The sequence below is a fragment of the Oncorhynchus mykiss genome, chromosome 4, assembly GCF_057628025.1.
Source record: "Oncorhynchus mykiss isolate SJ-2025 chromosome 4, ASM5762802v1, whole genome shotgun sequence".
NCBI classification, from domain to species: domain Eukaryota; kingdom Metazoa; phylum Chordata; class Actinopteri; order Salmoniformes; family Salmonidae; genus Oncorhynchus; species Oncorhynchus mykiss.
In genome coordinates this window covers 16,025,611-16,051,231 of record NC_143025.1, presented here as the reverse complement: position 1 = coordinate 16,051,231, position 25,621 = coordinate 16,025,611, and the positions used below count along the sequence as shown (strand labels likewise).

The 25,621-nt window shown below is 42.9% G+C and overlaps 1 protein-coding gene across 1 annotated transcript in view; it reads right to left on the bottom strand.

The window, feature by feature from the left end:
- Positions 1–3,348: 3,348 nt before the first annotated feature.
- The window catches only part of LOC110521387 (protein phosphatase 1H), a 42,525-nt gene continuing 20,252 nt past the window's right edge, over positions 3,349–25,621 (bottom strand). Inside the window, exons 4-10 of the mRNA XM_021598917.3 lie at positions 21,586–21,698; positions 21,065–21,149; positions 19,959–20,077; positions 12,951–13,014; positions 11,280–11,387; positions 8,408–8,559; positions 3,349–7,943 (exon numbers count right to left, since the gene is read on the bottom strand). Coding sequence (XP_021454592.1) covers positions 7,796–7,943; positions 8,408–8,559; positions 11,280–11,387; positions 12,951–13,014; positions 19,959–20,077; positions 21,065–21,149; positions 21,586–21,698 — 789 coding nt within the window. The 3' untranslated portion in view covers positions 3,349–7,795. The remainder of the gene's footprint in view (positions 7,944–8,407; positions 8,560–11,279; positions 11,388–12,950; positions 13,015–19,958; positions 20,078–21,064; positions 21,150–21,585; positions 21,699–25,621) is intronic.

The following is a 25,621-nucleotide window of genomic DNA, read 5'->3' as shown; positions in this document are numbered from 1 at the left end:
TACCCAGTTTCCCTATACAGTCATTGATCCAGTTATTGGTGGTAAGGTGCTTACTGTGTGTACCTCTACCTCATCGCATTCACAGTGGCAGGCAGGGATGATGAGTATGGACCCTTGTCTTGCCCAGTCAGCTAACTACTACCATGGTTACTTCTGTCCTCTGCTTCGGTGCCATGTGATGACCTTGGAAAAAACAACCCACCCACAGACAGGGCTGACTGTGTCATCACTGCCTTACAATCTGGACCACACACATACGCGTGGGGAGAGTAGGAGTGGACTGCCAGATCAATGCTGGCCTGACTATGGGAATTGGTGGGAATTTGTGGAGTAAGGGTTGTATGGACCAGATGGCTCTCAGACTCCTGCAGAGGGCCTGGGAGTGTCAGACACAGCACTTTGAGATCCACTACAGATTGCGTGTGTTTGCGTTCGAGCATGCGTGCGTGTATACGTGGGTGGATGGGTGTGTGTTTGTGCGTGTTTCTTTTAATCACTACTCAAGGATAGGATAATGTGGCCAGATAAGACTTCTGGAACATACAGTTATGCAGTGAGTTAATTCCACAATAACAATACTGTTATAGTAATGGTCACTGGTGGTCCATAAACCCTCACTACTCTCCACAACCTCATTCAATATGATTCCACTAATCAAACATGAATTTACTCAGAAACAAGATGGCAGCTAGCAGTGAATTAAGTGTATGCTTTCTCAAAAAATGAATGATGTGTTTGATAATACAATATTTAGAGGGTTAAAGATCCATTATGATAGGCTGCCTCAACATTCCAGAACATTTCCTGGAGTGTTCAGTTCTGAATAAGACTCAAATCATTCTCACACAGACCTCACCAGCCAGGTGGAAAACTTGCAGTTCAGCAAGGCTGACTAATTGGTCTAAAGTCTAAACTATTCCATCTACGAACTTCAGGTGTGGTAAGACTCCTTTCTCTTATTGCCACACTCTCTTCAATCCTGTATTAGGCTGTGTTTACACAGAGCCCAATTCAAATATTTTTCCATTAATTAGTCTTTTGACCAATCACATCAGATATTTTTCAGAGCTAATCTGATTGGTGAAACAAAAACTGAATTGGGCTGCCTGTGTAAGAGTACAACTTGGCTTGTTCTCTGGAATACAAAGCGGAATTTTCTGAATCAGTGGAATCCATCCAAATTGAATATTAGCCTTCATCTCAAATGCAGTTGGACTCAAGTACATTTCCCATTTATGAAGAGACATATGTGGAACTTTACTTTCAGACAGGGCAAGGACATAATATTCTAAACTTTCTCTCTGTGGTGCAGTATGCTCAGACAATACGCTTTATAAAGCTCAAAATGTATGTACACTGAACAAAAATATGAACACAACATATAAAGTGTTGGTTACATGTTTTATAAACTGAAATAAAAGATCCCATAAAATGTGCCATATTCACAAAAACCTTATTTTTCTCAAATGTTGTGCATAAATTAGTTTACATCCCTGTTAGTGAGCATTTATCCTTTACCTAGATAATCCATCCACCTGGCAGGTGTGGCATAAGAAGCTGATTACACAGCATGATCATCACACAGGTGCACCTTATGGTTGGGACAAAAGGCCACTCTAAAATGTGAGGTTGTCGTTACACAACACAATGCCACAGATATATCAAGTTGAGGGAGTGGGCAATTTGCATGCTGACTGAAGGAATGTCCACTAGAGCTGTTGCCAGAGAATTTAATGTTACTTTCTCTACCATAAGCCGCCACCAACGTCATTTTAGAGAATTTGGCAGTATGTCCAACCGGTCTCACAACCACAGACCACGTGCATCGTGTTATGTGGGCGAGCGGTTTCCTGATGTTAACGTTGTGAACAGAGTGCCCCATGGTGGCTGTGGAATTATGGTATGGGCAGGCATAAGCTACGGACAACGAACACAATTGCATTTTATCAATGGCAATTTGAATGCACTGAGATACTGTGACGAGATCCTGAGGCCCATTGTCATACTATTTATCCGCTGCCATCACCTCCTGTTTCAGCATGATCATGCACGGCCCCATGTCGCAAGGATCTGTAAACAATTCCTGGAAGCTGAAAAAGTCCCAGTTCTTCCATGGCCTGCATACTCACCAGACATATCACCCATTGAGCATGTTTGGGATGTTCTGGATCAACGTCTACGGCAGCGTGTTCCATTTCCCGCCAATATCCAGCAACTTCGCACAGCCATTTTAGAGGAGTGGAACAACATTCCACAGGCCACAATCAACAGCCTCAACTCTTTGAGAAGGTGTGTCGCACTACATGAGGGACATGGTGGGCACAACAGATACTGACTGGTTTTCTGATCACACCCCTTCATTTTTTACTTTTTAAAGTATCTTCGATCAACAGATGCATATATGAATTGCCGGTCATGTGAAATCCATAGATAGGGCTGAATTCATTTATTTCAAATGCCCAATTTCCATATATGAACTGTAACTCAGTACGTCTTTGAAATTGTTGCATGTTGCGTTTATATTTTTGTTCAGTATAGACATTGACAAAAATATATTACATACAAACCCGAAGGTGTGGACAGTTGCATGGGTATCATACGATCCCCCAGTCTCTCATGAGCCTTCCTTTCTCCCTCGCAGAAGCTTCATCTGCCAGTTGGGGATTTGTTCTAACTGATCGGCCTACCCCTCACCCCATGGGACTCTGACAGGGAGTTGAGTATCATGACACTGTGTCACAATGAGTGCACTGAGGGCACAGACACACCAGGGTGCCCCTGCTAAGCTGCTCTAGTTCCCTGGCTGTGTGTGATTGGTGGTGGTGGGGAGGCGGGGGCAGTGCTGTGATGGGTTATTTCTCAATTCATATTCCCCTCGATTCCTCAAATGCATTGGAGAAAAAGGTCTGAGGGGAGGGACCTTGAACCTACTCTTCCAATACAGGTAAGAAAAAGGCAAGGAGTCACCATGTGAGGAATAACAGAAAGACAAATGGAGAGCCCTGGTAACAGAGCATCCAGCCAGTCGACCCCCTCCCTCCCTCCAGATGTCTGCTCCCCCAGGGGCCCAACCTGCCATATAGGGCTCACCAGAGCACTGCTGAACCAAGGAATCAATCAACACCTCTTGTAGCACCTTCCATCTGTCTAAAGCAAAACACTTAGTGCAGTCTGGGGATTGAGAGCTGAACACTAGACAAAGGCTTCCGACATCAGTATGTCTACTGTATATAGAACTATCTAAATCGGTTGTGGTAAATACTGTAGACACAATGGTACTTTGTGATAATGAGTGTACCCTTTGTACAGTTCCTTATGAAACATTTACAAGAAAAAAGGCTTCAGAATCAGCTCATAGTATTTTTAATCCATTTGAAAAGCAATCCTTCAAATTATTTTCTTCTATGCATTTTCCAAAACATTACAAATGCCTGTTTACTTCATTTCTTTACTTGGGCTTAAGAACCATGTAGAGCACATACAGTAGTACAAAAGAGAGAATTGTTCTAGAAGTATCCTTTACATTTTATTTACAATTATGTTTACATTCTGCTTCTGCTTGAGGCTCTATTCAATACATATAGTTGAATTCGGAAGTTTCCATACACTTAGGTTTGAGTCATTAAAAATCATTTTTCATCCACTCCACAAATTTCTTGTTAACAAATTATAGTTTTTGCAAGTCGGTTAAGACATCTACCTTGTGCATGACAAGTAATTTTCCCAACAAGTGTTTACACAGATTATTTCACTTAATCACAATTCCAGTGGGTCAGAAGTTCACATAAACTTGGTTGAATGCCTTTAGAAGCTTCTGATAGGCTAATTGACATAATTTGAGTCAATTGGAGGTGTACATGTGGATGTATTTCAAGGCCTACCTTCAAACTCAGTGCCTCAAAAGAAATCAGCCAAGACCTCAGAAAAAAAATTGGAGACCTCCACAAGTCTGGTTCATCCTTGAAAGCAATTTCCAAACGCCTGAAGGTACCACGTTCATCTGTTCAAACAATAGTACGCAAGTATAAACAAAATGGGACCACGCAGCCCTTATACCGCTCAGGAAGGAGACGCGTTCTGTCTCCTAGATATGACTGTACTTTGTGGCGAAAAGTGCAAATCATTCCCAGAACAACAGCAAAGGACCTTGTGAAAATGCTGGAGGAAACAGGTACAAAAGTATCTATATCCACAGTAAAACGTGTCCTATATCGGCATAACCTGAAAGAACGCTCAGCAAGGGAGAAGCCACTGTTCCAAAACCGCCATAAAAAAGCCAGACTATGGTTTGCAACTGCACATGGAGAAATGTCCTCTGGTGAAACAAAAATAGAATTGTTTGACCATAATGACCATCATTATGTTTGGAGCACAGGGGTGGCAGCATCATGTTGTGGGGGTGCTTTGCTGCAGGGGGGGACTGGTGCACTTCACAAAATAGATGGCATCATGAGTCAGGAAAATTATGTGGATATATTGAAGCAACATCTCAAGACATCAGTCAGGAAGTTAAAGCTTAGTTGCAAATGGGTCTTCCAAATGGACAATGACCCCAAGCATACTTCCAAAGTTGTGGCAAAATGGCTTAAGGACAACAAAGTCAAGGTATTGGAGTGGCCATCACAAAGACCTCAATCCTATAGAAAATGTGTGGGCAGAACTAAAAAAGTGTGTGCAAGCAAGGAGGCCTACAAACCTGACCCAGTTACACAAGCTTTGTCAGGACGAATGGGCCAAAATTCACCCAATTTATTGTGGGAAGCTTGTGGAAGGCTACCTGAAACGTTTGACCCAAGTTAAACAATTTAAAGGCAATGCTACCAAATACTAATTGAGTGTATGTAAACTTCTGACCCACTGGGAATGTGATGAAAGAAATAAAAGCTGAAATAAAACATTCCCTCTACTATTATTCTGACATTTCACATTTAAAAGTAAAAAGTGGTGATCCTGACTGACCTAATACAGGGAATTTTTACTAGGATTAAATATCAGGAATTGTGAAAACTGAGTTTAAAATGTATTGGTCTAAGGTGTATGTAAACTTCCGACTTCAACTGTATTGAGTAAGTTTAGCGTTACAGTGTGATTGAAATGTAAAGCCAATGTTCCCACGCTAGCAGAGACTGCATTCACGGTAAACACTGCTTAAGTCGGCTCAATTGGAAATTACCTTTACATTTCTATCACACAATCTGTAACGCTTCGGTGATCCAGACTGAAGAGAGCCCTGGTCCTCTTTCTGCAATGTTTTGAGCAGGTCAGTCATAGAGAAATATATGAGTAAAGTTTGTGTTATCAGAACAAAAACACTTTGAAACAGCTTTGAAATAAACATGCCAAATACATTAAAAGGAACAGAGACAAATTAACATGCATTAGGCCACGACTAGAGTAATTTGATTGGATTAGAAACAGTGCGGTCTTAGTCAGCGACACACACATCGGACATCAACACCTCCCTAACAACGTTTTTGAACAACTCAGATGAATCAACTTAAAACGACATCTAGCAAGTCCCAAATTCTGACATCATAGTGACTGTGTGTGTTTTTAAGAGCGCCAGTGGCATCAGTAGAGGTCCCACGGCAGTAGGAGAGATGTGTACAATGTCCATTAGCGTAGTTCATGACTGGACATCCAGGAACATTGTCATCATACTGCATTGAATAAAGGAAGTTCACCTGGCATTACGTCCTCCATTTTCTAATCCAGAAAATGGAAGAGGTGGAAACACAAGAATACACTGTACATCCTTCATACTGTATCTGAACAGCAATCGATTCAGGTTAATGCCCTAAATGGTTAGTTTGCAGAGTATTGTTCAGCAAAGTGTAAATACCAGACTGCATAATAACAAAAGGATTCAGGATAAAATAAGAATTCCTGTACAGCGCAGAGGAGGCTGGTGGGAGGAGCTGTAGGACAGGCTCATTGTAATGGCTGGAATGGCATTGAATGAACAGCGTCAAACCTGGTTTCCATGTTTGATACCGGTCCATTTATTCCATTCCAGTCTGTACAATGAACCGGTCCTCCTAAAGCTCCTTCCACCAGCCTCCTCTGGTACAGACACATTTTCTGTATAGCATCCGGCATGAGAATTGGTCACATAGCTCCCTGAGTTGTGACACATGTTCAGTAAACTACAAGTAAAGATAACTTAAAAACAACAAAAAACAGAGAGACACAGTTTTCATACCAGCATTCAATTTAATCTCATGTGTTTCTCCCAAGCACTTGCTAATAAATGTATCTGCTTAAGGGATGTAATTCTAGCCTTCAAGAACTGAATGTTCATTTGAGAGATCCACACTCGTAACTTGAACTTTTGCATAAATCAAGCATTTGTCTCAATAAGATAAAATGAGACAACCATGTCTCAATTTAGGATTCAGCTGTAAGAACATTCAGTAAACTTGACCAATTTTACATCCTATTCATGTCGCTATACAGAACACATTTCCTAATATTTTGTTACAGAGCTAAACTAAGCTATATTTGTATGAAAACTAGTGACAATTCATTAAGGAATGGCTGTTTCATATTTGAAAAGTAAACGAGCACGCAAACAGGATGATGCAAACAAGTATTTGACAAATAGGAAACTAAAAAGGTTCAACTGGGGCAAGGGATTGGATATCTTGTTTAAAACAAAGCAGAAACATGAGGTAGCTGTTTCACAATTATGTATAAAATGTGTTTCTGCACATCCTTTAAGTAAATCAACTTTCAGGGTCATCGCAATGAAAGAAAAAACAAGCCTGTCAAAATGAAGAAAAAAATAAACAATGAGAGATTAACATTGTCACTGGCAATAAAACGACCATAAGTCTGACTTCATTCACCTTTCACTTGGAGAGGAACACCCAAACAATAGTTCTGAGAGCTGAACGCTATAGTTTGTCTGTGGTAGGATTGTACTGTCTAGGTCAGTGACTTATGTACGTAATGGATCATAGGGACAGAAGAGGTTTCATAACGGTACAGTATATACAGACAACTCAAAACAGGTTCTTTACACTGTACAGCATGGATATCTAAAATCCACTCATTTCTAAGCATTTTTACTTGTTCATAATCAGTAATATAGTAACAATATCTCATCTAAAAAGGATAAAAAACAATCCCATAAAGCATTGCACTTTGAAAGAGAGTCCCTTTGTCTTTCCCCATGCGATATCCATAAGAAAAGTATTGCCTTTGTGAAAGCAATACTCTTCCATTGCATCAGAAAATATTTGGCAATGCAGAAGCCGTAGCCTACTGAAAAACAACAAAGGGTTGGTTATGAATTACTCGAAATACATGGCCCCGGTGGGCCTTTAAATCCAGAATTGTCATTTGTTCCCTTGCAGCACAGAAACACAAGAAGAAACTGAAGGTACTGTATATTGGAACATCCTGAGATTTTCCTTCCTTTCACAAGAGACAAGAACAATCATGCTACCCTGTACTGTACAACAACCAGCAGCCATTTTGTTTCCTCAGGAAAACCATTTGGGATGAAGCACTGTGTGAGCACCAGGGCATTGATTTTAGGACAGAGGGGATAGGATAGATGGTAGAGGGGGGCAGCCTGTCTAGAGTCCCATGGTGGGTGGTGAGCTGGCCCTTAGCTAGGTCTGCCGGTTGGGAGAACGCCTACAATTGCACCCTATTCCCTACATAATGCAATACTTGTCATGGCCTTGGCCTAAAGTAGTGCACTATATAGGGAATAGGGTGTCATTTTGGACACAGAACCTGTCTAGAGTCCCATGCTGGGTGGTGGTGAGCTGGACCTGGGCTACGGCTAGGTCTGCAGGTTGCCGTACCTCAGAGGGATGATGTAGACAGAGATGTCGTCTCCGGAGCCCAGACGTTCGTTGGCTATCCTCCAGCCTCGGTCCTTCAGGACCCCCCGTGCCCTCATCACCAAGTCCTGAGCTGCCATCGTGTACCTGGGTCACAATGGAAGAGACAAAAGACACTATTGACAATATACTTTGACATAGGGAAACAGTTAGTTGTAATCATCTCCATACAGTGTGTGAACAAAGAGCAAGAGAATGATGACATTATAACCTACACTTTAGAAAGTCTCTATACTCTCCCACCAGTCATCTGGAGTTTACTTAACCCCAAACTAAGAAAGGGGTAGGACATTTCAGAAATGATTTTAATGTTATCACTTAAATCAACCATCATGCCATGGGATCCTCAAGAAAGGAACCTTTACGTTACTAGTCTCACAAGCTCTTCATTGACTTCAGAAAATACTTTTAAAATGTGTGTAATTACAGCAAGATACTGTAAGAAGCATATCCTCTCCAAATAAGAGTGAGGTGAGTGTGATTTGACCACAGCATGTCTGTTAGCAGCTGGGCTACAGTAGTATGAGCAGAACATGGAACGTAGAACATGCCTATACTGGTCGTCAGGGCCACAGTTGGCAAGAAAACCAGTGACTGCCTCGGCAACGTCCTGGTTGGATAGGACGTCCCACAGCCCATCTGTCCCCATCACCAGGACGTCATCCACCCCATGTTCATACTGCGTCAGTGGGTACACTTTGACCTGTGGATGGGGAGAGAGGGGGTTAATAGTGATCTTATTACAGAGAAAATAGAAGATCACAGACACATCCAGTCTGCACTTTAGGCCATTAATGGTGATAGAAAATCAACACCATTCAGAGGTATGCACTACACAATTTGTAACACCGTCTCCCTCCACACATTGTAACACCGTCTCCCTCCACACAATATCCCTTTAAGACCGGTGTGGTCTTAAAGGGATACTTCGGGATTTTGGCAATCAGGCGCTTTATCTACTTCCCCAGAGTCAGAAGAACTTGTAGAAAACATTTATGTCACTGTTCCCAGTATGAAGGAAGTTAAAGCTACACACAATTCCCCATAATGGCAAAGGAAAAAATGGCATTTATAAATGTTTGCAAATTGAAATAAATAAATAAATAAATAACTGAAATATTCCATTTACATAAGTATTCAGACCCTTTACTCAGTACTTTGCTGAAGCACATTTGGCAGCGATTACAGCCATGAGTCTTCTTGGGTATGATGCTACAAGTTTGGCACACCTGTATTTGGGGAGTTTCTCCCATTCTTCTCTGCAGATCCTGTCAGGTTGGATGGGGAGCGTCGCTGCACAGCTATTTTCAGGTCCCTCCAGAGATGTTCGATCATGTTCAAGTCCAGGCTCTGGCTGGGCCACTCAAGGACATTCAGAGACTTGTCCCGAAGCCACCCCTGCGTTGTCTTGGCTGTGTGCTTAGGGTCGTTGTCCTGTTGGAAAGTAAACCTTCGCCCCAGTCTGAGGTCCTGAGTTCTCTGGAGCAGGTTTTCTTCAAGGATCTCTCTGTACTTTGCTTCGTTCATCTTTCCCTCGATCTTGACTAGTCTCCCAGTCTCTGATGCTGAAAAACATCCCCACAGCATGATGCTGCCACCCCCATGCTTCACCTTAGGGATGGTGCAAGTTTTCCTCCAGACATGACGCTTGGCAATCAGGTCAAAGAGTTCAATCTTGGTTTCGTCAGACCAGAGAATCTTGAGTCCTTTAGGTGTTTTTTGGCAAACTCCAAGTGGGCTGTCATGTGTCTTTTACTGAGGAGTGTCTTCCATCTGGCCACTCTACCATAAAGGCCTGATTGGTGGAGTGCTGCAGAGATGGTTGTCCTTCTGAAAGGTTCTCCCATCTCCACAAAAGGAACTCTGGAGCTCTGTCAGAGCGGCCATCAGGTTCTTGGTCCTCCCTGACCAAGGCCCTTCTTCCCCGATTGCTCAGTTTGGCCGGGCGGCCAGCTATAGGAAGAGTATTGGTGGTTCAAAACTTCTTCCATTTAAGAATGATGGAGGCCACGGTGTTCTTGAGGACCTTCATTGCTGCAGACATTTTATGGTTACCTTTCCCACATTCCACAATCCTGTCTAGGAGCTCTAGGAGACAATTCCTTTAACCTCATGACTTGGTTTTTGCTCTGACATGCACTGTCAACTGTGGGACCTTATATAGACAGGTGTGGGCCCTACCAAATCATGTCCAATCAATTGAATTTACCACAAGTGTTGTAAAAACATGTCAAGAATGAGCAATGGAACCAGGATGCACTTGAGCTCAATTTCTGGTCTCATAGCAACGGGTCTGAATACTTATGTGAATAAGGTGTAAATGCATCGATCAGCGCTACTCCATCTACTAGCACTGCTACAGCACACGCTCTTCAAGTATCTGGTATAATGAAAAGGCATCCTGCAGTATGTCACAATCAGAGAACACTAAGTAATGCCCCTGGCTTTGGTCTTTGTACAAAGTGCCATGGTTTTGAAGTATTGTTGTTTCAATGTGCTGGTAGAGGGAGTACTGTTATGGTGATAACCATGGACATGTTGCCATGTTGTTCCTCCATAGGAGGCATATCACGTCACCTCATACAAACTGGCAGTGCTAGTCAGTCACTGAACAAACACTACATGAAGACGGTGTTGTAATAGTGGTTGTGAAAGAATCAGTCGAAAGGCTATAGGCAAAAAATATTGTCTTATCAACCTCTGTCTGACTGGAATAATAACCAGCAATGGGAGACACAATCTTAAGAATCTGTTTCACAATACAGTTCAAGGGAGATTTCGAAATTGAGACGTCATACTGTAAAACAGTGATGACTCTCCCACTAACCACATCTAACTTTTGACCCACAACAGGAAGTGATTAACAGGAAGAGCCTTGACCTTGGGTTCACCCAATGGGAAACCGTGGAAACCACTGACCGCTGGATTCCATAGCAATTTTATGACCTCCATCTTATATACATACTGTCTGCACATGTATTTACTGTGACTTTAAAGCAACAGCAAGGGCAGATAGACGGCAAGGAAAAAAGGTTTAAAAGAAGAGATCTTAAAAAAAAAGTTAATCTACTGTAGTAGTTGCATACTGTCTGAACCATGACTGAACTCAGAGGGTGATGAATTAAAGATCAAGAGAGTGTTGAGAGCTTCCTGACTATCAGGAGGCAGGAGGTACGTGTTCAGTGGAGGGTTGGTTGGGAGGTGAGAGCTTCTTTTAAGACTTGATGGGCCCTGGTCAAAAGCGGTGAACTATAAAAAGGGATAGGGTGCCGTTTGGAACACAGGCATGGCTTCCTCTCATTGTATCATGATGATCTTGAGGTCAATAAGGATTGATGCACTGGAATGTGATTACGGCACTATTAAAAACCCATCAGGTTATTGATAGACAGGAAATAGAAAATGAGGAGTACAGTACTCTACCTCGGGACAGCAGGACAGGAAGGGCTTGATGTAGATGTTGGAGTCATGCACTTTGAGCTCGTGGTCTCCCAGGCCCCTGGTGACCCCGATGGTAGCCAACACACGGGCCTGTGGAGGGATGAGACCATCAAAGAGAGGAACTATAATCACCTCCCTCTGACCCTATGATCCTCATTCCCCAACTCTGTTTTGGCAACAACAATTATTTCCAAACCAATGTTTGGAATCATTTGATTCATTGAAGTCTTTTGATGTGTTGACCTCAGGGTCAATTCTACCGTTTTTTCAACTCTGTCAACTCCGCGGGATGGGGAATTGAAATAACAAACATGAATTGAAAGAATCCTCTTAAAATAAATCTACAAAATTTTAATTCTATTTACCCTGGCCCAGATAAATCAATCATACTCCCCTCTGAGATTCCTTATTCATCAGGGCAGAACTGAAAACTGGACCAATGATGGCCTCATGACCTTAATAATGATGACCTCCAAGGATATGTTCGCTCTGAGAGCAAATCTGATCTTCATAAACGCACACAATCCTTAACGATCTCTCGCCTCTCTCCCTAGTCTGAGACACCGGCACAGTCTACGGTCTCCCTCATTTGTACTCTGTGTGAAATTCCTTTTGATTGCTACTGTCTGCACATATCACCTCTGTCTCTGAAAAGGGCTATCGGCTCGGAGCTGGGGAGCAGTACTAATTGAATCTATATCAAATAGGAGCCATGTGAGGAGGAGAGAGAAAGAGAGGAGGGAAGCGGTGAGAGTGAGGAGAGAGGAAGATGAGAAAGAGAATGGCAGACCGAGGGGGGCGAGGAAAGAAAGAGGGGGTAAGAGTGAAGGTAGAGGAGAGATTGAGGAGGCAGTTGGCCTGACCTTGGATCAGTGTGCAGTGCAAATGCCGCAACTAGAGAACGATGAAAAGAGAGACTAGATAATGATGGAGAGAGACAGGGAGAGAGGGAGTGAGAGAGAGCTCCTCGGGCGGAAGGAGAAACGTCCTGGGATTAACTGTTGAGCGTATGTACGGACCCAACATGCTGTGCCAGGCTTTGAAGTGCTCTGGCGTTCCTCTCCAGCAGATCCCCATGCACTCCCTTCTATCGCCATATCTACCCATCTCTCCCTCCCTTCTAACGCTCTATCTACCCATCTCATGCCCTCTCTCCCTACACTCCATTGCCCTATCTACCAATCTCTCTCTCCCCCACTGTAAAGGGGGGACAGGCCTCGGCTAGCACTTGATGTCATGGGAACAGCCGACTGTGATAGGAGGGTTAGTGTGGTAACAGACTGCACTTGGGGGGATATCTTCTTGGTCCTCAACTAACGACACAGCCCTCTACTACATGTCAGATGATGGGCATAGTAGCAAACTGTGATAACCAGACTTTGGCTTGGCATCTCAGGAACCACATTAACAAGATATAGGCTAGCAATCTTATTGTGTGTGCAGTGTGACTGTTATAAAGATGGTCTGTAACGCCACCATAGTGAGCCTTCCTGCAGGCTGAAACTGCTCCTTCCTCCAGTGTGACACTGGGTTGACTAATGGTGCCCTGGTGGAGCTTTGATTACAGCTTAGCAACACAAGGCTGTGGGAGTAACCCTATCAGCAGGCAGGGAGCAGGGAGAGAGGCAGGCGGTTCGGCGAGAGCAGTCTTACCTTCTTCCCTTCGCCGTAGATTAGGGGAAACTTCAGGTCGTCGTCCTCAATGGTTTTATATGCCCTGCACACCGGAGAGAAGAGACTTTAATGGGTTTTTGTTTTATGGCAGCCAGGCAGGCAGTGGTTCGTACGCAGTGTGCCCGGGAGATACACCACCTCCCTCAGCTGAGCTGAGGAGACAGAGTTAGGAAGAAAAGAGAAACACCCAGACAATACAAAGACAGAAAACATATCTTCAAATTTTTTTTTGCGAATGTATACCCTTGTGACAAAGTGGGAAATACCAATGAATGTATGAGATGGTGTTCCCGTTTCAGATTGTTTGTGTGTGTGTGTGTGTGTAGAGAGGGGTGATTGATTGACCCCCCCCCCCTGTATAATCCCCCATATTCTCAAAGCAGTGCTTAAACAACCCCCACTCATGCATTTTTCAACAGCATGTGACTGGGAGTCGATGAAGATGCAGTACAAGAGATCAGACTGGAAAATATTACACACGTGCTAAGGAAAGGTCTTACATTTGAATCTGGGCATCTATAGTACATTCAATGTAAAAACATCTATACTGGCTCCTTAAGAAAGCCAATGTACTAATGCACATTCCTTTTCAGTGTTAAACGTTCCACCTTCCTTTCTAAGCAGCAGTTATGACCACATCGAAAGTAACCACCCCATGGTCACAAATCACACACCATTTATACCAACTGAAAGGATTCTGGATTTTCTCTTCTAAATTCACACCTGGTCCTGCATGTGAATGTGATAAACACCAGCTTGGTAATGAAAGCCATCCTACCATATCTTGTCAGATGCATTTCAGCTGTGCTGGTGTAGAGAGAGGAGGGTTAGACAGGACTGGAAAGGTTTTTAGATTACTGGTTCCACTCGGAGACCATATGCTTCCACCCTGGGCCAGCAGGACTCACTCACTCAGCACTTTCTGCAGCATGCAGAGCTAGATCGGAGGCCATGCTATCCATCCATCTACAGTATTTATCTATTCATCTATCCACCCATCCATCTGCAGGTATTCCCAAACTGGGTACGTGTACCCCTTGACGTCAGAGGTACGCCAAATAAAAATGTGATTCCCATTTTTAAAAATGTTTTATTTAAAAAAAAATTTTTAAAAAAATCTTCACATTTTCAAAACAGTCCCTTTATATTTTCCCACGGGGCCGGGCCATACATTTGGGTGTTTTCCCCCCCTCGCCTGAGTAGCCTCGTTTCACTGCCAAAAATCGAATTAAACCATCTAGAGTTCAGATAAATAACAACAATGCCAAATACAGGTAACCTAGTCAAATAATTAACATCCAATCACATTAACCGTTAGTCTCTTGCGGGAATTGCACTAACCGTCCGTATGTAACCTACCATAGCAGCTGCTCATGTTGGTATCTGTACTAATGGCGCAAAAGCCATGACAGGGAGACATAGTGGAGTGGTAACTCTCATGCAAGCAGTTGCTCCCGACGCCACTTGGGTACATTGCAGAATCCACCGAGAGGCCCTTGCTGCCAAGGGAATGCCTGACAGCTTGAAATACGTTTTGGACACTACAGTGAAAATGGTTAACTTTGTTAAAGCAAGGACCTTGAACTCATGTATTTTCTGCACTATGCAATGATATGGGCAGCGACCATGTAACGCTTTTACAACATACAGAAGTGTGCTGGTTATCAAGGGGCAAAGTATGGACACGCTTTTTAAAAATTAAGAGACGAGCTTAAAGTTCTCTTTACTGACCATAATTTCACTTGTCTGTCCGCTTGCATGATAACGAGTTTCTCACACGACAGGCCAATCTGGGGATGTTTTTTCCTCACCTGACTGATCTGAATCTAGGATTAAAGGGACTCTCCGCAACTATATTCAATATGCGGTACAACATTTAGGCTGTTTAAGTAGTTGGAGCTCTTCTCTGTCTGTATTAACACGGACAACACACAGGACTTTCCATCATTGTATGATTTTTTGTTTGCAAATGAACTCAAGCTTACGGACAATGTCAAACGTGATACAGCGAAGCACCGGAGAGACTTAGATGCTCAATTATGCAGGTACTTCCCTGAAACGGATGACACAAACAACTGGATTCCTTATCCCTTTCATGCCCTGCCTCCAGTCCACTTACCAATATCTGAACAAGAGAGCCTCATCGAAATTGCAACAAGCGGTTCTGTGAAAATTGAATTTAAATCAGAAGCCACTGCCAGATTTCTGGATTGGGCTGCGCTCAGAGTATCCTGCCTTGGCAAATCGTGCTGTTAAGACACTGATGCCCTTTGCAACCACGTACCTACAGTGGGGCAAAAAAGTATTTAGTCAGCCACCAATTGTGCAAGTTCTCCCACTTAAAAAGATGAGAGAGGCCTGTAATTTTCATCATAGGTACACTTCAACTATGACAGACAAAATGAGAAAAAAAAAAAATCTAGAATATGACATTGTAGGATTTTTTTAGGAATTTATTATACCCTTTGTTGGCAATGAAAGAGGTCAAATGTTTTCTGTAAGTCTTCACAAGGTTTTCACACACTGTTGCTGGTATTTTGGCCCATTCCTCCATGCTGATCTCCTCTAGAGCAGTGATGTTTTGGGGCTGTTGCTGGACAACACGGACTTTCAACTTCCTCCAAAGATTTTCTATGGGGTTGAGATCTGGAGACTGGCTAGGCCACTCCAGGACCTTGAAATGCTTCTTACAAAGCCACTCCTTCGTTGCCCGGGCAGTGTGTTTGGGATCATTGTCATGCTGAATGACCCAGACACATTTCATCTTCAATGCCCTTGCTGGTTTTCACTCAAAATCTCACGATACATGGCCTCATTCATTCTTTCCTTTACACGGATCAGTCGTCCTGGTCCCTTTGCAGAAAAACAGCCCCAAAACATGATGTTTCCACCTCCATGCTTCACAGTAGGTATGGTGTTCTTTGGATGCAACTCAGCATTCTTTGTCCTCCAAACACGACGAGTTGAGTTTTTACCAAAAAGTTAGATTTTGGTTTCATCTGACCATATGACATTCTCCCAATCTTCTTCTGGATCATCCAAATGCTCTCTAGCAAACTTCAGACGGGCCTGGACATGTACTGGCTTAAGCAGGGGGACACGTCTGGCACTGCATGATTTGAGTCCCTGGCGGCGTAGTGTGTTACTGATGGTAGGCTTTGTTACTTTGGTCCCAGCTCTCTGCAGGTCATTCACTAGGTCCCCCCGTGTGGTTCTGGGATTTTTGCTCACCGTTCTTGGGATCATTTTGACCCCACGGGGTGAGATCTTGCGTGGAGCCCCAGATCGAGGGAGATTATCAGTGGTCTTGTATGTCTTCCATTTCCTAATAATTGCTCCCACAGTTGATTTCTTCAAACCAAGCTTCTTACCTACTGCAGATTCAGTCTTCCCAGCCTGGTGCAGGTCTACAATTTTGTTTCTGGTGTCCTTTGACAGCTCTTTGGTCTTGGCCATAGTGGAGTTTGGAGTGTGACTGTTTGAGGTTGTGGACAGGTGTCTTTTATACTGATAACAAGTTCAAACAGGTGCCATTAATACAGGTAACGAGTGGAGGACAGAGGAGCCTCTTAAAGAAGAAGTTACAGGTCTGTGAGAGCCAGAAATCTTGCTTGTTTGTAGGTGACCAAATACTTATTTTCCACCATAATTTGCAAATAAATTCATTAAAAATCCTACAATGTGATTTTCTGGATTTCTTTTCTCATTTTGTCCGTCATGGTTGAAGTGTACCTATGATGAAAATTACAGGCCTCTCTCATCTTTTTAAGTGAGAGAACTTGCACAATTGGTGGCTGACTAAATACTTTTTTGCCCCACTGTATGTGAGGGTGGATTCTCCGCCCTCACTAGCATGACAACTAAATACAGGCACAGACTGTGTGTGGAAAATTACTTAAGACTGAGACTCTCTCCAATACAACCCAACATTGCAGAGTTATGTGCATCCTTTCAAGCACACCCTTCTCATTAACATGTGGTGAGTTATTCACAATTTTCAATGAACAAATAAGGTTTAATATGAAAGATGGTTAAATAAAGAGTAAAATTATTGATTATTATTATATTATTATTTGTGCCCTGCTCCTGCATGTGAGCCGGGTTGTGACAAAAACTCACACTCATTCTTATGTTTAATAAATGTATTGTATAGTGTGTGTGTGGCAGGCTTACAATGATGGCAAAAAACAACATTTGAGAATGCGCTGACCCTAGTGCTAGAGGGGGTATGCAGCTGGAAGTTGAACGTTTGAAGGGGTACGGGACCATAAAAAGTTTGGGAACCACTGATCTACAGTATCCATCCATCCACAGTATCCATCCATCCGTCCACAGTATCCATCCATCCATCCACAGTATCCATCCATCCATCCACAGTATCCTCCTTCCATCCACAGTATCCATCCATCCATCCACAGTATCCATCCATCCATCCATCCACAGTATCCTCCATCCATCCACAGTATCCATCCATCCATCCACAGTATCCATCCATCCATCCACAGTATCCATCCATCCACAGTATCCATCCATCCACAGTATCCATCCATCCACAGTATCCATCCATCCATCCATCCACAGTATCCATCCATCCATCCATCCATCCATCCATCCACAGTATCCATCCATCCACAGTATCCTCCATCCATCCACCGTATCCATCCCATCCACAGTATCCATCCCATCCACAGTATCCATCTATCTTCAGTATCCATCTAGTGTTATACAAACGTGTAAGGCTGAGCACAGAAATACTGTCCTTCACTTTAGCACTTAAATATGATCTATGGTCCTTTCTGACTCATTCTGTAGGGTTATTTTCATTCCATCATTTCACCTACAAAAACATAAAGCTTTATACTGAAAAGCCCCAGCAGCCTTTATGATTTCAAAGGACATCTAGCAGACATCTTCAGACTAGTCCCTATGGGGACTGAGTCAGACTCCCAGTGAAGTTAGTGTTTTACCAGGATGCTCCCAGTCTCAGAGCTCGGTCTCGCTCTGTCTAGCTGGAGATAAAGCATTTGTGACAGCGTGACATACACACATTAATCCCCTTATAATACCTGCTCCCACTCATACCTCTGGGACTGTCAGGGACAACACTATGGTCGCTGCAAACAGCACCAGACATTCACAGGCTCATTTTCCTGACGAAGACTCAGCTTGGGGTTGAAATATTGTCCAATGAACCTACCCCTGGGAGCATGTACCAGTGTGTGGATTTCATTGTTCATTAGACCATGGTTTTATACAGTGTGGTGGTCTATTTCAGACAACCACACTGTAGTGTGTGACAGAGGAGAGGGGAGGAGAGGTGGTGGGTGTAGTAACTGCTAGCCTGTATCCTCCACTCTGCTGGTGATGAGAGATGGAGAGATGGGCAGGAGAGCAGTGATCTCATCTCTTACGAGTGGGCAGGGCCACTGCTCAGTGTACTGGGGTGATAGAGAGAGACATTAGCGTTACGTGCTCAGTATAGAAACCACGACTCAAACACACACAGGCACTTACACACACACACATCAATAAACTGTGGGGTGACATTGAGGGGCCGTCAGCTGCAGTCAGTCATGTATGCAGTCAGACAGATTGCGATATTAGAGAGTAAAGGCAAACCTTAAGACAACCGTTTGCCCAAGTTTGATAGACTATAAATCGATGCAGTGTGCGTTCAGAATTAAAAACAGGGCCAAAGTGGACAGGGGTGTGGGCCTACAGTATCTCTCAAAAAATAGACTATTTACATCACACTGCCATCGTAGGCAAGAAAGAGGGGAGTGCATGTGGAGAGGGAGAAGGGAGAGAAAGACAAAAGAGAGCAGTAAATAAATGTGTGACAATGATGAACGTTCTAGGATTCACCCCTCTCTCCTCTCCTTTGTCTCAGAGAACAGGAGTCCAGTGAGACAGCTTGAGTCCCTTGATCTCCTGCTCCCTCTCTCTCTCTCTCCCTCCTGGTCTCCCTCCACTGTTGGCTGCCGGGTGTTTGAACATGTAGAACATGCATGCTGCTAAACATCCATCAACAGAACACAGCCCTGAAACACCACCGCCTGCCATCCTTAACAACCCCCCCATCTGCACTATCAACTCACAGCCCAGCTCACTGCCAACTGGGCATGAGAGGGAGGAGGTGGTGGAAGGAGTGAGGGAGCACACACACAAATGCAGTTACGTCCTTTTGTCTGTTATGGTACACTAGTGGCCAGTTGTAGTCCTAAGAAGAGGCCACTTTTAAAGGAATCTGTTTAAAAATACATCACAGGCATGTCTGAGTCAGTGAGACAGATCCTCAGTTCTGGATTCAATAAGGAGCAGCACGGCTCTACCTCGGCACATCTTAAAAGCACACAGACAGAACTGCATTGAGAAACGCTCCAGCACCAATAAACCTCCCCTCAATCACCTCTTGCTCGTTCACTCCTCCCTTCAGTCTGCCTCTGTAGCAAAGATGATGTGGAGCTGTGATGGGTCCTAGTTCTGTCCAGATCACTGATGAGCTGAAATGTCCCTGTCATTCATACAGACAACACAGAATGTCTGGGTCTATCAGAGCATTCCCCGTCATTCATACAGACAACACAGAATGTCTGGGTCTATCAGAGCATTCCCTGTCAATCAGCTTTACTGAGTGCCATGGATGAGAATGAGAGTTTCAGATAGACAAAGTGATTGCGGACAAAGGACATTATTTCAATAGTACTGTGTAGTTGCTTGTGAAATTGCAAACTGTAAAGTTCCAATGACAATTCATGCAAAGATGCCTAATTTGAATGATCTAATGATTATGGATCTCATGACTATGGTAAAATGGTGGGGTAGGATGATTTCCTAAATGCAGCATCGGTCTAACTTATTCTAATGAGAGGACCAAGGCCCTCATTACTTCAGTTCCAGTAATCAAACAAACCACTGGTGGAAAGAAAGACAGACACAGAGAGACAGTTGGGTAGAGACAGACTAGACAGATAAATAGATACCCACCAGCCAGACATAGTGAAGTCCCGGTAAAGCATCCTCTTCCCCACCTCCTTCCTCTGTACACGTCTCGGGAACTCCAGATGTGTAAACTCGCCTCCTAACAGGTGCGGCTGCATGTAGGCCTTTACAGAGAGAAGAGAGAGAGGGAGAAAGAGAGAGGAGATTGCCTTCCTATCCACTGGGCATTTCAATCACACAGTCTATTAAACCAACCAAGACACCAGGCAGGAGAGTTCAGCCTAGTTACTGTCTGTACAGGGAGTCATATGTTGTGATAACTGACAGCTGTGCTTAATAAGAACAGAGCAGACCTGGGTTCAAATATTATTTGAAATCTTTCAAATACTTTGATCGTTTTCTCTGCCTGGAATGTTAGATGGCTGGGGATTGCACTTTTGCGACTAGTCTATTGGTTCCATTGCTCCAGTCAAGCACAGCTAAAGTTCGCTATGATTCAGGGGGTTGTAGTCGAGTTCCTCCACTTACCGGGAACTGTGGGAGCTATTACGCAGACCTGAGCAAAAAATATTAGCATTTTGTAGTTTCTTTCCAAATATCAACAATACAATATTCAAAGTTCTCAAAAATGTAGTCGAATATAGAGAATCAACTGAAGGCAATTATTTCCCTTGATATTCAAATAAAGGTCTCAGAAAAACAATTAACATTTAAAAGTATCCTGAATACCTCTCAGAAAAACAAATAATAATATTTAAAGGTATTTGAATATATGCAAGTTATTTGAAACCCCCAAAAATGATGGCTGCTAAATATTTGATGAAGAAAAAACTACAATAGTTTGTTTGGTCTAAAATACTGTATATGATCATTAGGGTTGAGGTCAATAACTGGATCTACACAACAAATGACCTGGGACATGGACTTATGATGTCCCTTTCAGGCATTTAGCTAGATCTAGGAAACCGTTTGTGAGGAGCATTGACTCAAACAATAGAGCAGAACATTTTTGCAGTTTAAAATAATGACAAAACTACATTTACATAATGAGTGAGACATAAGGTTACTTACACTTGACATCAAGTTCTTATACATATGTAGTGACTTTGTGGTCATGTTTTGTGATACAGTAGTTTAATTCTTCCTCTTACCAGGAACTGCAGGCGTTGCCTCTCTGACTCTGGTGTGAACTCTGTAGACATGGGGATGACCTCTCCACCCTGGATAATGATCGCTCTGAAGGGCAAAGCAACAAAACAACATGTGTTTATTTCTGTTAGTGTGTGTGTAAATACAATGGCTCTCCCACACCACATGTCCCTGCAAGAATGACCTTAATACTAGTAGACAGCATGTTTTCTCTGTTAGCCAAATTGCAAGTTAAAGGCTTTTTAAAATAACCACACATTTGTGAATCATTATATTAATCAAGTGTGCACCACTATGTGCAATGTGGTTTAGATGAGAAGCTCCTGTATAGTTTGAATTGGTATCCTTATTTTGTTTGTCTATATACTATTACAGTATGCTAATAGCTGAACTCAAACCTGAAGCCGGAATGTTGCTTTGGCCACACCACATCCAAGGCTAGTGTAAACAGAAAAGTTGAGAGAGATGGATCTCACCAGACATATTTTACTCATCGAAATCCACCCGTGTGCGTGTGTCTCACCTGCTGTCCCCGGCATTTCCAACATAGAGCTTTCCCAATAAAAAGAGTGCACACAGAGCAGTACAGCCTCCTGAGATGTTAAACACAGCCTTGTCTCTCTCAATCTGGGCATCCTGAAAACACAACCAAACAACCAAACACATAAGTATACACACAGCAAAAAAGCTTGGTCTCTAAACATATATTTTCCAATTACAAAGTAGCACGAAAGAAGGACCTGATGTGGATTAAAGTCCTTGCTACAGTAACATACCATATATAACGTTTGCATTTATAATAGTTCCCGATTAGCTGATACCAAGGCAGTAGCAACTCTTCCTGGGGTCCAATCACAGTAAGAGCATTATGTCCAGGAGCAAAAACAATAAATGAAAACCTAAAGATGAGGGGAGGTTTGAGGGAGTACTCGTTATTACACGGCTTAATTAGGTTGATTAATTTAGCACTAATTAAAACAGAGAAAATTATTTTTAAAATCCATGATGTTAATTCATTAATAAGGTGAATAATTAATCTGTCACTGAATTCATCAAAAAAGCTAACATTAAAAAAATGTAACCAACCTACCTATAGCTCCACCAAAATGATGTACTATTTCACACGTTAACCCTTTCTACTCTATACAAGTGAGAGTCGTGGAGAAGTTAAAATGGTTTGAAGCACAAACCAGAGTATGTAGCCTTGTCCGAGCAAGAACAGCTGATAGGGCAGCAGCCAATCTCCTGTTTCTGTAGCGTGAAGCAGCTTGATGTACATTGTACACCCCCCTGGATAGGATGCTCGTCTATCGCAGGGTCAACAATCCTACTGTGACACTGGCTGTATGAATACGGGTCCAGACCAGGAATTGATGAGTGAAAATGTGTGTCCTGCGTTACAGCAATGTCATGATCTCTAGAGATATGTTAAGAGTGAAGAAATAGTGCACGCTAATACATGTACTCTGTCCCTAGCATGTAGTCCGCTGTGGAAAACACACACGGTTACTTTTACAAGACTGTGTGCGTGTGTGGTTTGTGTCAAATAAAATTGTATAGGGCCGAATACAACAGGTGTAGACTTTACAGTGAAATGCTTACTTACGAACCCATTCCCAACAATGCAGAGTTAAAAAGTAAGACATATTTGCTAAATAAAAATGAATTGTTTTTTTTTTTTACTGAGTTACAGTTCATGAGGAAATCAGCCAATTGAAATAAATGAATTAGGCCCTAATCTATGGATTTCACATGACTGGGAATACAGATATGCATCCTTTGGTCACAAATACCGTAAAGTAAATGGGATCACAATGGGCCTCGTCACTACCTTCTGTGCATTCAAATTTCCAATTGATAAAATGCAACTGTGTTCGTTGTCCGTAGCTTATGCCTACCCATACCATTGCCCCAGCACCACAGGGCATTCTGTTCATAACGTTGACATCAGCAAGCTGCTCGCCCAAATGACGCCATAAACGTTTCCTCACAACTTGAGACATCTGTGGCATTGTGTTGTGACAAAACTGCACATTTCAGAGTGGCCTTTTGCCCCAGCACAAGGTACACCTGTGTAATAATCATGCTGTTCAGCTTCTTGATATGCCACACCTGTTAAGTGGATGGATTATCTGGGCAAAGGAGAAATGCTCACTAACAGGGATGCAACATTTGTACACATCATTTGAGAGGAAGAAGCTTTTTGTGCTTATGGAACATATTTTATTTCAGGTCATGAAACATGGGACCCACACTTTACATGTTGCATTTATATTTTAGTTCAGTGTACCAGTAGTACCATTACAGAATCAATGTGCAGGGGTACGAGGTAGTTGAGGCAATACAGTATGTAGGTAGGGGTAAAAGTGACTAGGCAATCAGGATATATAATAAACAGAGTAGCAACAGCATATGTGAAGAATGTGAAAGTGTGTCTGTGTGTGTGTGTGTGTGAGAGTGTGTTTTGTGTGTTGGACTGTCAGTGTAGTATGTATGAGTAGAGTCTAGTGAGTGTGCATAGAGTCAGTGCAAGAGAGTCAGTGCAAAACAATTAAAATAATGAAATAAATAATAAAAACAGGGTCAATGTCAATAGTCCGGGTAGCCATTTGATTAACTAATCAGCAGTTTTATGGCTTGGGGATAGAAGCTGTTCAGGTGCCTTTCGGTCCCAGACTTGATGCTCCGGTACCACTTGATGAACGGCAGAAGAGAGAACAGTCTATGACTAGGGTGGTTGGAGTCTTTGAAACTTTTTAAGGCCTTCCTCTGACAACGCCTGGTATAGAGGTCCTGAATGGCAGGGAATTCGGGCCCAGTGATGTATGTCGGATGTGGCAGGGCTTGCAAACGATCACAGAGGATTATAACGGGAAGCACAGCCGAGAGCTGCCCAGTGACATGAGCCTACCAGACGAGCTAAATGGCTTCTATGCTCGCTTCGAGGCAAGCAACACTGAACCATGTATGAGAGCACCAACTGTTCCGGACGACTGTATGATAACACTCTCCATAGACGATGAGAGTAAGACCTTTAAAACAGGTTAACATTTACAAGACCGCACAGCCAGACGGATTACCAGGAAGTGTACTCAGAGCATGCGCTGACCAGCTGGCAAGTGTCTTCACTGACATTTGTGTGCATGTGTGTGTGTGTGTGTAAAACTCTCCTGTAACAAGGTCCTAGTGACACGCCAGCAACCGTTTCCCACCACTGCTGGCGGCTTGGAGGAGAAACACATTTCTCAGGAGATGTGTGTGTGTTTGTCTGTGTGCTTGTGTGTGTGTGTGTGTTACGAAGGGGGAACGACGTGAACAAACGTGTCCTTCACCCAGGGTGAGTTTTGAATCTGTAGCGGTGCATACATATACATCCTGTCAAACGCCTGTGGCTGCAGGGAGGGAAGCCTTCAATAATAAATATTTTCCTCATAAACAACTAGCTACACCTTTCTTCCCTTATGGCATCTGGTAGGCACAATGAAAAAAACTATTTCACAATTAAGCATACAAACAGTCAATGCAAGACAACAAGTTAGGATTAGGGTTTTTACCCCATTACAGGCATAATTGACTATAGCTTTAGTGGGGTAAATGCATGTATTTCCAGAGCAGCAGAGAGGAAGACTAGGCTTCCCAAAGATCTGATCTTCCCCTGTTATTTCTGTCCTTCTGTAAACAGATTGCTGATAAGGCCGTCGTGAGCCATGTTTCTTTTTGATGTTTACTTGTCTCTGTGTGTTTATCAGGCTCTGGCAGCCTCCTCCAGACACGGCCCGTTTCCATAGGAATGTGGTGATTCATGTCAGCCTGAGAACTAGACTCCGAACCGGTGGTTGGTGGTTACCCCAGATAAGAGTGGGGTAAACTAGTCAGACAGAGTTACTGGCTAATTTGCACCACCACCCCAATAATGATGAAAGATTTACATTAATTTGAGAATTAGGTTAATTAAAATAAGAAGCGAGAAGAGATGGGGGAGCAGAGGGACAGAAAAGTGTTGCCTTGTCCCTGTGAAGAGAGAGTGACAAAGATAAAGAATGAGAGCGATAGAGAGGGAGAAAAGAAAAGAGCAGCATATTCACGTTATGAAATCAAGTATGTGAATGAGCGGAATAGTGTGGAATATCATGGTACGGGGTTTAACATCTAAAATTCTCCATAATAGACTGCTGTTGAATCAAAGCCAAAAATGTGTGTGACATCCACTCAACTGTATCGGCATGACCGTGTACTGTTATTTGATGAAATTCTGGATTTATATATAGATGTTTCATCTTAAATTCTTGTACATCACACTTTCATTATAACACAATCGTTAAGCATAAAGACAGTCAGAAATGTGTACAGGTGCATGAGGTATGGTGCATTATTATTAGTCTCGATAGATTGGGTTGACAGTGACAATAGGCTGGGAAAAATCACACTAACTCTCAATAAATGGCTGCACACTGCCATCTAGTGGTGATGTAGAGGAAACAGCTACCACCGCAGTACCCAGGTTTGTCTGAAGTTATGCATGTTAATGTCAGCAGTTATATGGAACAGGTGAGATCAGA